We start from the raw sequence: 17,694 nt of genomic DNA on the forward strand, positions 1-17,694 counted from the left end.
CGGTTTTGTTTTTACAAATTGACGTGGAGTTCTCCCTCGGGAAAGCATACCAAATGCCGTCGCTGGAATGGGCCTTTACAAGGTGTGACTAACTTTACACTTTGTAGAACGAGCCCTAATTTTACACTTGCAAAATAACACTTACGGCGCAAAAAGGAAGCTAGAAAGCTTTGTGGATCGCCTTAAGTGCTAATTTGCATACTAGCAACGGCATTTCGACTCGAAATGCCCCCAGCGGCGGATGCGGTACTGCATCCTAAGATTCGGCAGTGTAATTCAATTACACATGCCGGATCTTCTGTCTAACTTTGGAAAAAGCCTTTTGAGGATCGTTTCCAAAGTTACACACAGACTGAACAGCACTTAAGTCGGAGTATCTCTTTTGAGGATAACCCCCAGTGATCCTACAGATTTTTTCCCTTCATAGGTCAAAGCATTTTTTTTAATTTGTGTTACTGATTCAGCAAAAACTTTGGGGTAGATTCACGTAGAATGGCGCAACTTTGTGCGGGCGTAACGTATCCTATTTACGTTACGCCTCCGCAACTTTTACAGGCAAGTGCCGTATTCTAAATAGGACGGCGTAAGCCCGCCTAATTCAAATTGTGAAGAGGTGGGCGTGTGTTATGTAAATCAGGCTTGACCCGACGTGATTGACGTTTTTCCCGAAAGACGCATGCGCCGTCCATGGAATTTCCCAGTGTGCATTGCTCCAAAGTACGCCGCATTGGTTTAGACGTGAACGTAAATAACGTCCAGCCCCATTCACGGACGACTTACGCAAACAACGTAACTTTTTCAAATTTCGACGCGGGAACAACGGCCATACTTAACATTGGTACGCTGCACTTACGCCACCATATAGTAGGGGTAACTATACGCCGGGAAAAGCCTAACGTAAACGGCGTTACTGTACTGCGTCGGCCGGGCGTACGTTTCGTGAATTCGCGTATCTAGCTGATTTACATATTTTGATGGGGAAATCAGCGTACACGCCCCTAGTGGCCAGCGTAAGTATGCAGTTACGATCTGACGACGTAAGAGACTTACGCCTGTCGGATCTAATAGATATCTATGCGTAACTGATTCTAAGAATCAGGCGCATAGATACGACCGGCCAGACTCAGAGATACGCCGGCGTATCTGGAGATACGCCGTCGTATCTCCACTGAGAATCTGGCCCTTGGTGTGTATATATATATATATATATATATATATATATATATATTACATTGTGCCTTTTTCTTTTTATTATGATGAGACATACTCATAAAACAGAAAATCTGATATTAACCACACTGTTCTGGAATTTTTATACGCTGCTCAAAAAAATTAAAGAAACACTTTGAAAACATATCAGATCTCAACGGGCCATAATCTCATGCTGGATATCTATACTGATATGGACTGGGTAACGTGTTAGGAATGAAAGGATGGCACATCATTTGATGGAAATAAAAAATTATCCACCTACAGAGGGCTGAATTCAAAGACACCCCGAAAAGTGAAAAAATTATGCAGCAAGCTAGTCCATTTTGCTGAAATTTCATTGCAACAACGCAAAATGGTACTCAGTAGTTTGTATGGCCCCCAAGTGCTTGTATGCATGCCTGACAACATCAGGGCATGCTCCTAATGAGGCGACGGATGGTGTCCTGGAGTATTTCCTCCCAGATCTGGACCAGAACATCACTGAGCTCCTGAACAGACTGAGGTACAACCTGGCGGCACCGAATGGACCGAAACATAATGTCCCAGAGGTGTTCTTTTGGATTTAGGTCAGGTGAGCGTGGGGGCCATTCAATGGTATTAATTTCTTCATCCTCCAGGAACTGGCTGCATGCTCTCGCCACATGAGGCCAGGCATTGTTGTGCACCAGGAGGAACCCAGAACCCACTGCACCAGCGTAGGGTCTGATAATGGGTCCAAGGATTTCATCCCGATACCTAATGGCAGTCAGGGTGCCATTGTGTAGCCTGTAGAGGTCTGCGCGTCCCTCCATGGATATGCCTCCCCAGACCATCACTGACCCACCATGCTGAACAATGTTACTGGCAGCATAAAGTTCTCCGCGGCTTCTCCAGACCCTTTCACGCCTGTCACATATGTTCAGGGTGAACCTGTTCTCATCTGTGAAAAGCATGGGGCACCAGTGGCGGACCTGCCAATTCTGGTGTTGAATGGAAAATGCCAATCGAGCTCCACAGTGTCCGGCAGTGAGCACAGTGCACACTAGAGGACGTGGGGCCCTCAGGCCACCCCCATGAAGTCTGTTTCTGATTGTTTGGTCAGAGACATTCACACCAGTGGCCTGCTGGAGGTCATTTTGTAGGGCTCTGGCAGTGTTCATCCTGTTCCTCCTTGCACAAAGGAGCAGATACTGGTCCTGCTGATGGGTTAAGGACATTCTACGGCTCTGTCCAACTCTCCTAGAGTAACTGCCTGTCTCCTGGAATCTCCTCCATGCTCTTGAGACTGTGCTGGGAGACACAGCAAACCTTCTGGCAATGACACATATTGATGTGCCATCCTGGAGGAGTTGAACTGCCTGTTCAACCTTTATAGGGTCCAAGTATCACCTCGTGCTACCAGTAGTGACACTGATCCTAGCCAAATGCAAAACTAGTGAAAAACAGTCAGAAAAGATGAGTAGGGAAAAAAATTTCAGGCACCTCCACCTGAAAAAACATTCCTGTTTTGGAGGTCGTCTCATTGTTGCCCATCTAGTGCACCTGTTAATCAGTTTCAGCTGCTTTGCTGTTAATTGAAATTAACAACCCCCTCTGTATACACCCCTCCCCTCTGCCACTTAACTGACCAGATCGATATCCCAGGAGTTCTGATTCAAAAGTGTTCCTTTAATTTTTTTGAGCAGTGTAGATAGACAACTCCTATCCTCATATTAAAGAGTTGTAAACCCTCTTTAACCGTAATGCATTCTATGCAATAAGGTAAAAAATCTTTTGTGGTGCAACTGCCTCCAAATCCACCCCTTTTACTTACCTGAACCCAATCTTTCCAGCAACAAGAACGAGCCCAGCAGCTCCAGCCGCTGTCTCGGGTCCTCATTGGACAGACTGATAGCAGCAGGAGCCATTGGCTCCCATTGCTGTCAATCAAATCCAGCGACACAGGAGCCAGAGGGTGGGGCAGAGTCCTGCTGTCTGTGTCAATAAACGCAGCAGTAGGGGGGCGTGCCCACACGATTGCCCTCATGGGAACTGGTCTCCGTGGGGTGGGGGCTCTCGATGCAGAGGAGGAGCCAGGAGCGCCCCTGGGGGACCCCAGAAAAGGAGGATTGGGGCTGCTCTGTGCAAAACTCTTGCACAGAGCAGGCACGTATGACATATTTGTTATGTAAAAAAACAAAAACAAACCCTTACAGGGGTGTCCAAACTTTTTTCAAAGACGGCCAGATTTGATGAAGTGAACATGCTTAAGGGCTGACCATTTTGCCTGACATTCTTTGAACCATTAAAATTCGGTCTAAATGTGTTAGTCCGAGCACTTATACACTGCCCAACAAGAATTTTCTTGCCTTTGGGGCTGTGTGTTTCATGAAGAGATGAGCTTGTGCGTGTTATTTGTGTATATATATATATATATATATATATATCTTTTGTGGCCCCAACGAATCCCAGAGTGGCACTATTGAATAAAGAACTGTGAAGCAAAATAAGGGTCAGTGCCCATCAATGCAACCTAATCAGTGCCCATCTGCAGCCTCATCATTGCCATGAACGCAGCCTCACATGTGCCATGAACGCAGCCTCACATGTGCCATGAACGCAGCCTCACATGTGCCATGAACGCAGCCTCACATGTGCCATGAATGCAGCCTTACCATTGCCATCAGTGCCGCCTGATTGATGCCCATCTGCAGCCTCAGAGGGGACAGTAAGGGGGGTGTGACGAGCACCGACAGATTACATACAGGAGAATATCCTGTTTACTCGGCGGTCTCCTTAATACAAAGTCCCGCCTCCTACGATAGACAAAACAGTCATTCAATGGCAGCCCAGTAGACAGGACTTCCTATTACAGATGCCGCAGAGTAAACAGGAGATTCTTCTGTATGTAATCTGATGCCGCTTGTCCTGCCCCCTCCCAGTCCCCTCCGAGGCAGCGCCGATAAATTACGGTATATAGTATTTATCGGCGTATATCGCGCACTTTTTTGCCCTGAAAATCAGGACAAAATCGTGGGTGCGCGATATACGCCGATACCCGCTTTCCCGAGGCGAGTTTTGAATACTGCGCCAACATATACCGAGCGCAGTACACTCGGGTATATTCGGCCAGTCTCGGCTTCTTCCGCGGTCACGTCCTGGACGTACAGGACGTGAGCGCGACAGTTGCCGAGCCTGCCCGAGTGTACTGCGCTCGGTATATGCTGGCGCAGTATTCAAAACTCGGTGCGGGAAACGAGCGGGGAGGACGCGAGGACGCCGCAGAAGGACGCCGGACCCGCCGAAGAGGACACCGGACCCGCCGAAGAGGACACCGGACCCGCCGCAGAAGGACACCAAAGCCGCAGAAGGACACCCGAAGCTGCAGAAGGACGCCGGACCCGACGAGGCCGCCGATGGACGCCGCGCAAAACACCAAAACTGTAAGTACAAAAATAACTTTTTTTCCACAGGATTGGGGGTCACTTTAGGGGTGCGTGGTATACGCGGGAGCGCGTTATACTGCGATAAATACGGTATATCTTTTGTGGCCCGGGGGGGGCACAAAAGATATATATTAGAATTGTACTTTTATTTAAGCAAGGGGCATAACATAGGCAGGCTAATTCCTAATCAGGACTTGAAAAAATGAAAATATGTGTAAATAATACAATGTTAGTGCCGTGTGCAATACATAGGCAAAGCATACAAAATAGACTATAGTTATATACAGAATGTACAATTTTTTGTAGCCAAATTAACCAAACATTCAGTGAAATTCAAAACACAACCATCGGGAAGATACGACTGCAGTGAATGTTTGGTGATTGGCATATTCACTGCGTTATAAACATAACCCTAATAACATACTATCCTAACCTAGGATGGTGAAGCTACAAAACTTAATTAGATAAAATGTATTTATTTTAAAATAAATAAAGGTTTGCTGGAGCAGCTAAATTTGGGCCCAAATCACACAGCGCATGCGTCGTACGTCATAGCACAACAGCTGATTTTACGATCAGCTGGGCCGACGTAACCATGACGCATGCGCACATCGTAGGAGGTATCTCTCTTGCAACACAGACAAAACCAACCCTTCAACACAGCCAAATGCCGCCCTCCAGCACCAGCAGCATCTGAGAACTACGGTCTACAGGTTTAAATTGTGCCTGTGAAATGGTATTTCCCATCGAGAGATAGATACCTCCTACTCTGTATATTCCGGGCACTTCTCGACAGCGCACACTTATCGACAGAACACAGGCATTTGTTGTGTTTACATCCTGCTGTCAGCAGAGAATCCAGCTGACAGCAGATGAGTCATGAGTGATGTCACCGGGTAACCTCTGCCCTTGTGTTTACCTGTCAGATGGCTGTGTCCCTGTACAGGAACAGTTGTTGGCCACACCCACTTTTTGCTTTGCGTGCCACAGGTCTCTCCAGGTTGCTATACAAGTGTTTAAATTATGCTTGATAACTTGTTGGTGTCTCCAGTTCTCTGCAGAATATTCACAGAGATGTAATATTTCATAAGTTAAAGCGGTTGTAAACCCGCAAAAAAAATTTTTTTTGTTCACCTGAAAAGCAAAAGCCATAATGAGCTAGTATGCACCGCATATTAGCTCATTATGAAATACTTACCTCAAAACGAGGCGTAGGGAACTTACCTGGTCCACGCCGAGCGAGATATCATCTTGACTCGGCATGTCTTCCGGGGTATCGCCGCTCCAGCGCTGTGATTGGCTGGAGCGGCGCGCGGGAGATTTCAATTCGGCAAGGTCTGGCGGCTGCCGGTCCTTTAGCCGAGGAACCCCGCTGCGCATGCGCCGCTGCAATCAGCGGCGCATTGTGGTGGGAATATCTCCTAAACCGTACAGGTTTAGGAGATATTCTTTTAGCTGGATTCTGAGATGCCGCCGCAACTTTAAGGCGGCGTAGCGTATCGTATTTACGCTACGCCGCCTTAAGTCAGAGAGGCAAGTACTGTATTCACAAAGTACTTGCCTCCTAACTTACGGCGGCGTAGCGAAAATGCGGCCGGCGTAAGCGCACCTAATTCAAATGAGGATGGGGGGGCATGTTTTATGTTAATTACTCGTGACCCGACGTGATTGACGTTTTTTACGAACGGCGCATGCGCCGTCCGTGTACATATCCCAGTGTGCATTGCTCCAAAGTACACCGCAGGGACGTATTGGTTTTGACGTGAACGTAAATTACGTCCAGCCCCATTCACGGACGACTTACGCAAACAACGTAAAATTTTCAAATTTCGACGCGGGAAGGACGGCCATACTTAACATAACTCTTACGGAAACGGCGTATCTTTACTGCGACGGGCGCACGTACGTTCGTGAATCGGCGTATCTAGTCATTTACATATTCTACGCCAAACTCAACGGAAGCGCCACCTATCGGCCAGCCTAAAAATTACACTTTAAGATACAACGGCGTAGGAGACTTACGCTGCTCGTATCTTAGCCTAATTTAAGTGTATCTGGTTTCCAGAATACGCTTAAATTAACGCCGGCGTAGATTCAGAGTTACGACGGCGTAACTCTCTATGAATCTGGCTATTTATACCTACAGACAAGCCTTATTATAGGCTTACCTGTAGGTGAAAGTTATAAAAACAAGTTTACAACCACTTTAAATAGTTCAGTCAGCAAACATGAAACAATTGTAAATTAGAACAATTGTTGCTTGTAAAACAGTTTTCTCAACCAGGATTCCACTTTTGGTTTCTATGGGTTCCTTGAGCAGTGAGCGGATTGATCTCTCAACTACCCTGACCAGCAATGACAAAGGGGAGATTTTACACTAACCATCAATGTTAGGGGGTCATTTCTACACTGATCATTTAAAGGAAATCACCATTTTTACTATCTGTGTTTCTTGTCAGTTCTGCAATTTCTGTGACCTGTTTTCAGCCTACTGCAGGCTGAAGCCCGCTGTCTGCTGGTGTCACAGAGCCGGTCCAGGCTCTGAAAAGATTCCAATTGTACATTCGGGAAACACCCAGATGCCTGGACCAGAAGCTGGCTCAGCCTTTCAGCAAGCTGCTAAGAACCCGAGCCAGCCACTCCCATCCCCAGCGTTCCGTCAGATTAGGCGACCTGTCAGAATTGGTAACGGAAGTGACGTTTCGTCGCCACCATCTTGCTATACCCCGCACTTCACCACAATAATGATACACTGAGAAGGGGCAAGCGGACATCTTGTTACACCCATCGTAGTACTGTATTTTACACTTTTTTTTTAACAGTAAACTGAGTTGATATAGTGAAATACAGTACTTACAACTCTATGTATATGTTTACATGTTGAATTTTAAAAGCAGCGAACTTCTGTCCGATTAGCAAGCCTGTTAAATTAGCAGGCTTGCCGCTGCTTCTAAAATTTAACATGTAAACAGTCAGATGGAGTTTTTAGTACTGTATTTCACTATATCAACTCAGTCTACTGTTAAAAAAAGTGTATAATGCAAGACTCCAGTGGGTGTAACAAGATGTCCGCTTACCCCCTTCTCAGTGTATCTTTACTATGGTAGAGTGTGAGGTGTAGCAAGATGGCAGCGACAAAACTTCACTTCTATTACCAATTCTGACAGGTCACCATATCTGATGGAACAAGGACACCAGTGAGCAGGGGGTGGTCAGAGCAGAGAGCCGGGGACTGACAGTCCCGGCTCTCTGCTCACAGAATGCTGAGAACTGAGCAATCAGCAATCTTTAATTGCTTAGTTATCAGTGCAGAGCCAGCAGAGGCAGATGCAGTATCAGATCGATAGTGGGTATCACTTTTTTTTTCTAAATCCTGAACTTTCATTTCAAGAATATTGCTGAAAATAATCTTGATGTATAGAGAAAAAGGGTGTTAAAGTGGAGGTTCACCCAAAAAAACTTTTTTTTTAACATTAGATTGAGGCTCGTTTTGTCAAGGGGAATCGGGTGTTTTTTTTACAATCGAAGCAGTACTTACCGTTTTAGAGATGCATCTTCTCCGCCGCTTCCGGGTATGGGCTGCGGGACTGGGCGTTCCTACTTGATTGACAGGCTTCCGACAGTCGCATACATCGCGTCAAGATTTTCCGAAAGTAGCCGAACGTCGGTGCGCAGGCGCCGTATAGAGCAGCACCGACGTTCGGCTTCTTTCGGCTACTCGTGACGCGATAGATGCGACCGTCGGAAGCATGTCAATTAAATAGGAACGCCCAGTCCCGAAGACCATACCCGGAAGTGGCGGAGAAGATCGCTCTCTAAAACGGTAAGTACTGCTTCGATTTTAAAAAAACTACCCGATTCCCCTTGACAAAATGAGCATCAATCTAATGTTAAAATTTTTTTTTAGGGTGAACTCCCGCTTTAAGTGATCCTCCCTGGGTGCCAAATACACTAGGCCAGGCCTAGGCGACTTCTGAGGAACATACAGTGGTCAATCAATTCTTTGTAAAATCATATTATATTATTGTTTGTGTATTTACATGCTATTAAATATATATTTTTTTAAAACATACTTCCTTGGCCTGAAAGTCTGACCATCAATGTCCACTTGCTAGATATTGTTTCTTTCCTAATACTAGGCACTCCAGGTAATGTTCCATGAGCTAAAGGTATATTTATTTCTACAGGGGTTCCCCAAGACCTAATTATTTTTAAGGGTTCTCTAAAGTATACATGACATGCACGCTTATAACGGAGCAGGATCCCCAGAAAGCTACACGTTTGCTCCCATACACAGTGGCGTGCGAGACATTAGGTGTATCTGGACATGGTGAGTACCCCTCTATAGGACTTTTTCTGGCAGCGGTGACTGACATTATTCTTTGTATCGGACCAGTCCTTACTTATAATGTCTCCTTTGTTTATCTATTTCTTTGCATACAGATACCATCTCTTACCATCACAGCTGTGTTTTAATGGTCTGGTCCCCACAATTTTTGGGATATTTTCCTAACTTGTATGGGAATATTTCCCTCGTATCTACAAATGTGCAGTATATACATACGATCCTGCACTCCTTCCTAATTTTGGACTAGCCTTGCATTTGCTGCACCCTGTACATCTGGGTATGTATATATGGATCTCTGGATTGGGGCCTTTATTTGCACTTATGCGATGTAAAAGCCCTATCTCCTTATCAGTATTTTTTACCCTTTATTTCATCAGATTTACACCCCAACCTATATCTGTCCGAAAACATACACCTATATCCATCTCGTTACCTGGAACTTGTTACTCCATTGATCCAGAGTTTCCATTGGAAATCTTATATATATATATTTTTCCTTATCTATCATTGTGGATGGTAGGTTCACTACATTTTCTATGATATATCTCGCCTCTTTCTATACACAAAGTGGTTAACTATCACTCTTTACTGGTGACGTGTGGAGCTTCGCTACTATCTTTCCCTGCCTCTATTATCACTGGCAATATAGATATATATATACTTTTTCCCTTTTTTTCTGCCTCACTATTTAGGCACACCCGTAATTACTCGCCAACTCTTTATATTGGCGAAGACGGGTCACCTCTAAACACATTTGCTCTATCTATATGGGTATGTGGCATGTCCCTACACCTCCCTCACTTGAACCTTTTTTCGCACCGTTTTCTTGGCAGTCTGTGGCAACCTGAGTCATCTATTATGGTGCTTTTATGCACAAGGAACACTATCTGTCTCTATTCACAAAACATATAATGATAAATTAAAATCTGAAACCAATAATAGTCTATGTTTTTCCTTCCAGAAAGTTTTCTTTTTAAGCTCCTGAAGAAGCAGTAACATGCGAAACATGTAGAGCCTATTTATCAAAAAACGCCAATTGAAATCTACGTTTGTTCACCAACTGTTGTTGTTGTCCCTTGTGGATTGTTTGTGGTTTTTGTACAACCCCCCTGGGTTATTAGCATTTTAGAGATACTCTATGCTTACTAATGTTTTTAATGTAGTAAAATATACGTCTTTTTATATTGTTTTTCTGTATTGTAATTGTTGATTCAACTACCCAGATTCCTGGGCTTGTATCAATAAAAAACTTTTATACCTTATGTTGACCATTGGTGCCTATAAAGTCCATTATTCCTCCAAAAATTAAAAATTCTCTAAAGTATAGAGGTTGAGAAAGGCTGTCCCAGAGCCTACACAATCATAAGGGAATAACATGTTTATTTAATTGTACGTAAAAGTAGTAAATTATTCGATTCAACTGCAAGGGTTTCCTTGTCACAGATATGCTGAGAGTAACATGAAATATCAGGGAAAACTGACTTACCGGTACTTTCAAAGGCATGTCTTGTTTCTTCTGTTAGCTTTTTACTAACTCAGAACTCAGTCTGTGTTCTGCCAAAAGAAGGTCAGAGGAGGTATAATTGCAACAAGTGTCTACAAATACTTTCAGAATTCAATGATAAATTATAAAAAGAAAACGTAGGCGCACAATCCAATCTGGCAAACCCCCTGAACATATATTATATTATAATTGAGTCCATAAAGGTCTCTGGCAGAAGTACATAACAATTTGTGGCAGCTGTCCCTAGAGCAGAAACAGACTCTGTAATTAAACAAACAGGAGAAACAGGGGGGTGCCTACTAAGAGCCGGTTCATACAGGGGCAACACGACTTCTAGCACGACTTTGGGAGGCAACTTGGACACGACTTGAGTATGAATCATCAGGCAACTTACAAGGCAACTTCAAGTCGCCTTCAGGACAGGAGGCTTTCCAGTGGCCAATCAAACAACAATCAGCTCTGTGGGAGGGAGGGGGGAGGGGTTTGCCTGAGAAATGTATGTTATCTTCCTGTATTGTTGCTTCAGTTAAGACAGTGATCCGACTTCTGAGGCGACTTCCATTAAAATCAATGGGTACAAGTTGCCTACAAGTCGGATTGAAGTAGTACAGGAACCTTTTCTGAAGTCGGAGCGACTTCAGTAGTGTACATTAAGACAGCTCCATTCACTTACATTGATTTTTTCAACCGTGCGACTTGGGACGACTTGGGGAGACTCCAAGTTAGATCCCAGGTTGCCCTTGTGTGAGCCGGCTCTAAGGCATAGGTGTGAATCATGCTCCGGTAGGTACCCACGTGGTGGGTGCACGTGGGTAGGCACCCACCACGTGGGTACCTACCGGAGCATGATGGGACGGTGATGCCTATATAAATGGCATGCAAGGCGCGCTTCCATCATTGCAGTGAGAAGAGGCGTCGTGTCAACATCGGAAGGGGGGAGAAGAACAGAAGAGAAGAACATGACGTCACAGAAGACCGCGCTGGCTGCCTGCTAGTAATTGAGCTAACACACGAAGATAGCAGGCAGCCAGCGCTGAAGGAGAAGGCACCGGACAGCTGCAAAAGAACCGGGGTGCGCCGAGTCAACAGCGGAGAGCGGCGAAGATAGAAGAAGACCCCCGGAGAGCGGAGAAGACCCCCCCCCCCGGAGAGTGGAAGAAGAAGCCCCCCCCCGGAGAGCGGAGAAGACCCCCGGAGAGCGGAAGAAGAAGCCCTCCCTGGTATTAGAGCTAAAGAAGACAGGGGGGGCCTCCGGAGCAGACTAATAAATGATTTTAAAAACCCTTGTGTCGTGTGTTTAATAACTATCACCTTGCCTCCAGGTGAATGGGTAGGGGTACGATGTACCCCATATCCATTCACTTAGGGTGGGGGGCCGGTATCTGGGGGCCCCCTTATTTGAGGGGACTCCCAGATTCCGATAAGCCCCCGCCCGCAGACCCCGACAACCAACGGCAAGGGTTGTCGGGAAGAGGTCCTGTCCTCATCAACATGGGGACAGGGTGCTCTGGGGTGGGGGGGCCCGCAGTGCGCCCCCCTGCCCCAGAGCACCCAACCCCCCCATGTTGAGGGCATGCGGCCTGGCACGGCTCAGGAGGGGGGGGGCGCTCGCTCGTCCCCACTCCCTTTCCTGACCGGCCGGGTAGCGTGCTTTGGATACGGGTCTGGTATGGATTGTAGGGGGACCCCCTACGTCGATTTTTCGGCGTAGGGGGGGTCTCCTTACAACCCATACCAGACCTAAGGGCCTGGTATGCTCCTGGGGGGGGAACCCATGCCGTTTTTTTCTTTGAAAATTGGCATGGAGTTCTCCCTCTCAGGAATGCATGCCGAGCGACGCTGTCAATTTTTCTTTTTCTTTTTTTTGTTTTCCCGGCGCGTATTTTTTTTTTCACCCGTCACAACTTTATTGTCCCGTCGCAATCCACAAAGCCCGGCGTAAATTACGTTCGTGCGCTGCACGTCGGGAAAATTACGTCACACGCATGCGCAGTACGGCCGGCGCGGGAGCGCGCCTCATTTAAATAGTAATCGCCCCCCGGAGAGGAAGACCGCCTTGCGACGGAGGCACTTAAGTTACACGGCGTGTAATTTCTAGGTAAGTGCTTTGTGGATCGGGCACTTAGGTAGAAATTTTAAGGCCGTGTAACTTAACTGCTGAAATTTAAGTTAGGCTACGTTTTTGGGAATTTGGCCCTGTGTATCCAGATAGATGATGGAAAGAACTATGTTGGAAGTGACGCCACAACAGAGGGATTTAATTGGCTATGCATTTTGAAGCATGTGCACTCATTTCTCATGCCAGTGTGTATTTTAGAGAAACTGCTATTTCTTTTAAGACCCCTTTCACACTGAGGAGTCTTTCAGGCGGTACAGCGCTAAAAATAGCGCTGCTATCCCGCCTGAAAAACTCCTGCACTGCAAACTCAATGTGACAGCCCGAGGGCTTTCACACTGAGGCGATGCGCTGGCGGGAGAGAAAAAAATCTCCTGCCAGCAGCATCTTTGGAGCGGTGAGAGGAGCGGCGTGTATACCGCTCCTTCACCGCTCCATCCCATTTAAAACAATGGGAAACCGTGGTAATACCGCCCGCAATGCGCCTCTGCAGAGGCGCATTGCCGGCGGTATTAACCCTTTATCGGCCGCTAGCGGGGGTTAATACCGCACCGCTAGCGGCCGAATCCCGCGCAAATCTGACGGTATAGCGCCTCTATTTTTAGCGGCGCTATACCGCCACCGTGCCTCCTGCCCCAGTGTGAAAGGGGCCTATAGGCTGGCTTGAATTTCGGTTCCTCAGTTTAATCTTCCTGATGCCTGAAGTGTTATACCTGTTAGTCCATGATGTGTCCACCGCTGTTTTTGTATTTTTTCTGATGTTGTGCATTTTCAATAAAACCCTTTGTACAAGAAACTGCTATTTATAGGGACAGGTGCCGTGGGACAACCACGGCGACCAGCGGAACCTCATTATAATGTAAAAAATAAATTCTCTTTGCAGAATCTCTTATAATTATATTGTATTAAGTGGCCAATGTTTTTTTTTTAATAAACAGTCCTAATGCTACACTTATGCTGGCCATACACAGGTCGAATTTTTCGAAAAGATCTTTCTTTCGAAAATCATAAAATTTGTGAGTTTTATGATCTGATGGTGCCACCATTGATTTTGAAATTCGACTGACCAAACCTTCAATTTCACCTCATGTTACTACAGAAAATAATGTTTGTGTCTGGGAATCTTCTTTCTTTCCGGGAACCTTTGTTTCTTTCCGGGAATTTTCTTTTCTTGCACAAGCGCATTTCTTTTTTGATTACTTTTCTCGCACGATTCTCCCATCATTGATTATTGTTGGATTATTAAAATTCGATGGCCGTCCGAAAATCGGCTGTTGCTGCAGCCCACTAATGGTGCGAAATCCGAACTAAAATTCTTAGATAAGATTTTCTAAAGAAAGATTTTTCTAATTTCGACCCGTGTATGGCCAGCATAAGAGGTATATTTATGAAAACTGGAGAGTGCACAATCTGGGGCATAATAGCCAATCAGCTTCTAACTTCAGCTTGTTCAATAAGGGCTCTTTTACACGGGTGGCGGTTCAGGTCCGCCTGCAAGTTTTTTAGGCGGACCTGAACGGGCGCTCCGTGCTTCTCTATGGAGCCACGGATGTCAGCGGTGACATGCCCGCTGACATTCGACCCGCTCCGATCCGCCAAAGTGTGACGGAGAAAAAAACTACTTTTCCATCCGTCTGGCGGATCGGATCGGGTGAACACGGACAGACGGTCCGTGTTCATCCGATCCCCCCATAGGGGAGAGCAGAGAAAAGACAGGGCGGTCCCTGCACAGTGTGCGGGGACCGCCCTGTCATCCGCCGGCTCAGCGGGGATCAACGGAGTGATCCCCGCTGAGCAAGCGGAGGTTCACGGGGCGGATCATTACTGATCCGCCCCGTGTAAAAAGGGGCCTTTAGCTTTTATAAAAAAAAAAAAAAACTGGAAGCGGATTGGTTACTATGCACAGCTGCTCTAGATTATGCACTCTCCAGTAGTAAATCAACTCTCTATGGGGAGATTTACCCTCCCTTATTTGTCCTGGCGACCATTGTCATCATTCATCCGCTCATCCTCCATTCATAGATGGTTTTTCATTCATGGAGGATTCAGATTTCAACTAAAGCAGCATTGATACTTATGCCACGTATATACGACCATTTTGTAATGGTCTAGAAAAAAACATTTTTCAACCCGATTCTTGTCAAGCCGGCCTTGCCTACACACGATCGTGAAAAAAAAAATGCTCGAGCAAAACGCGGTGACGTACAACACGTACAACGTCGCTATAAAGGGGAAGTTCCATTCGGATGGCGCCACCCTTTGGGCTGCTTTTGCTGATTTTGTGATTGTAAAAGTTTGGTGAGAGACGATTCGCGCTTTTCAGTCTTCGTGCTTTCAGTCTGTTACAGCGTGACGAATGTGCTATCTCCATTACAAACGCTAGTTTTACCAGAACGAGTGCTCCCGTCTCATAACTTGCTTCTGAGCATGCATGTTTTTTTTCAAGTCGTTAAAGCCTACACACGACCGTTTTTTACGGCGTGAAAAACGACAACATGAAAAAGGATGTGAAAAAATAGAGCATGTTCTAAATTTTAAAGCCCCATTTTTCACGTCACGATCGTTTTTAATGACATAAAAAAAAAGGCATTTTTCACGTCATGAAAAACGGTCGTGTGTAAGCAGCATTAGGCTTTATTTCTTATAATATATATTATATACGTATATTCTTATAATATACATATATAATATATTGATATACCGATTATCATTTTATCAGTTATTAACTGCACACAGTTCGCAAAACACAATATTTTGTGATAAAGGTCCTTTATACAGTTTATGTTCCTTGGAAGTAATGTGAAGGGTGTGATATGAAGCGCCTGGGCATTGCCGGTGTTCTGACAATTTGTGCCCTCCGTCGAAACGCATGCCCAGAAAGATTTTCCGATCACAATTGAATGCTATGCAAACACCGTATTTGTCATATTGTGCCTCGCTGTTGCGGCGTGGGTTTACAGTGTGCTCAAGGTCTGATTTTGTCTGTGTTTCAGGGTGGGTTGCAACACAGACAAAACCCGCCCTTCAACACACCCACAACCTGCCAATTACAGTGTCCCTCCGCTCTTTGCATAGCCTTCAATTGTGCTCGTAAAATGGTATCTCCCGTTGAAAAAAAGCCTCATGTGATGTGCGCATACGCTATGGTGACGTCATGCCAGCTGAACGGGGAATCAGCTGGAGAGCCCTTCCGTTCTGCCAATGAGCGTCACTTTTCGAAGGAGGGCAGTATTCGATAGAACACTGGGACAAGGTCACCTAAAGCCCAGGGAAAAAATGTATGAGCATTATGCATCAGCGAAAGTTCCCCCCCAAAATAAATAAATTGTGCACTAATGTGCATGCTTACCCCCTAAGCATAAATAACCCCTCTTCAAAATACAAATTCACCCCCTGCTGAAATCCCCCCTCCCAGCATAAATCTTTGCCCCCTCCGTCCCCCCAAATCCCCCCAGCACAAATGCCCCCCTCGGAAAAAAAAATCACCCTTTCGAATACACATTCTCTTTCCCCCTATTCCCCCCATTCCAAATCCCCCTCCTAGCACAAATAACCCCCCCCCCCCCAGCAACAACGAGTGTACTGCGCTCGGTATATGTCGGCGCAGTATTCAAACTCGGCGCGGGAAAGTGGGTATCGGCGTAAACCGCGCACCCACGAATTTGCCCTGATTTTCAGGGCAAAAAAGTGTGCGGTATACGCCGATAAATACGGTATATAAAATTAATATTTGCCAGAGAATATATAAAGTTAATATTTGCCAGAGAATATATAAAGTTAATATTTGCCAGAGAATATATAACGTTAATATTTGCCAGAGAATATATAACGTTAATATTTGCCTGAGAATATATAAGTTAATATTTGCCAGAGAATATATAAAATGAATATTTGCCAGAGAGAATACATACATAAATTATATACTAGCAGCAGCTTGCAGCCTTAGGCTCCATTCACATCTCCGCGACAAGCAACGCCGCGTACGTGGCGTATTTTGCCGCGGATAGTGTATCTTTTTTTTTTTTTTTTTCAAATTCTTCCCATTGCTGTCAATGGGCGAATGCCAATGTCGCCTGAACAAAGGGGTCCGGGACTTTTTTTCAGGCGACAGGCGTACGGCGTCTATGAGATGTGAACCATCTCCATAGACAGCAATGGGAATTTCAACCTCTAGCGGCACAAGCGTCCGGCGTCGGGCGTTTTGTCGCCTAGATGTGAATGGAGACTTACACTTGCCTGTGTGACATGTACAGGCTTGCCTTGCCTTGTACTAGCTGCACTGTCCCCTGGGAAGAATAGTCCTGCTGCCCATCGGCCGCGACGGAGCCAGTGTGAAACGCAAATGGCTCGGAGATATCGTAACTGACGTCAGACGTCAGTTCCTGTATCTCCTGGTCTTAGCTGCCGTCAGTTCCGGTATCTCCGAGCCATTTGCGTTTCACGCTGGCTCCGTCGCGGCCAATGATTCCCCTCCGTTCCAACACAGGCAGTCTCACTCCGCACGCTGAGAATCGCCAAATCCAGCAGGTGAGATTGCGGGGGCCGGAGAATCGCGATAACGATTCTCCGCGATTAATCGTGCAGCTCTAGTATACAGTATATTTCACCTGTGACATCTAGTATAAAAAGTGTATGAACAGGCTTTCTGGTTAGTCCAAAGATTTGTATCTATATGACTTCAAAAGGTAGACCCAGAAGATACAGATTTAACCCATAACACTTGTGTTCTGTCAGCGCATGTGCTAACCTTAAACCAACACAGTTAATTGTTAATAAAATAATGTAAAAAGAGCCGTTGTTGGAGAGCTTACCTGCTCAGCTGCTTAGTCTCTAGCAATGTGTACATCACACACCTCATGTCCTGTATTATAATTGCTTTTTACTTTCAGTTTCCATTCTTCATTTCTACAAAAGCCAAACACACATCTACATTTCAAAGTCATAAAGAGACAATCTAAAAATATACAATGCCAAAGCTTCAGATTCACATAGAATTCTGGACTCATAATCCACAAAGTAATACTAATAAAATTGCTTGGGAAAAGAAAAGAAGCCCAGTAAAAAGGCAGCAGTGTTAATCCTCAAATATTTATTATATTGCAGTTAACAA

At 45.6% G+C, this 17,694-nt stretch overlaps 1 protein-coding gene across 1 annotated transcript in view; it reads right to left on the reverse strand.

The window, feature by feature from the left end:
• Positions 1–17,478, reverse strand: part of LOC120917618 — a 36,353-nt gene extending 18,875 nt beyond the window's left edge. The window contains exons 1-2 of the mRNA XM_040329057.1: positions 17,396–17,478; positions 10,451–10,518 (exon numbers count right to left, since the gene is read on the reverse strand). Of these exons, the coding sequence (XP_040184991.1) occupies positions 10,451–10,468 (18 nt within the window). The 5' untranslated portion in view covers positions 10,469–10,518; positions 17,396–17,478. The remainder of the gene's footprint in view (positions 1–10,450; positions 10,519–17,395) is intronic.
• Between the last annotated feature and the right edge of the window lie 216 nt (positions 17,479–17,694).

Source organism: Rana temporaria, chromosome 11 (assembly GCF_905171775.1).
Source record: "Rana temporaria chromosome 11, aRanTem1.1, whole genome shotgun sequence".
In the NCBI taxonomy this organism is placed as follows: Eukaryota; Metazoa; Chordata; class Amphibia; order Anura; family Ranidae; genus Rana; species Rana temporaria.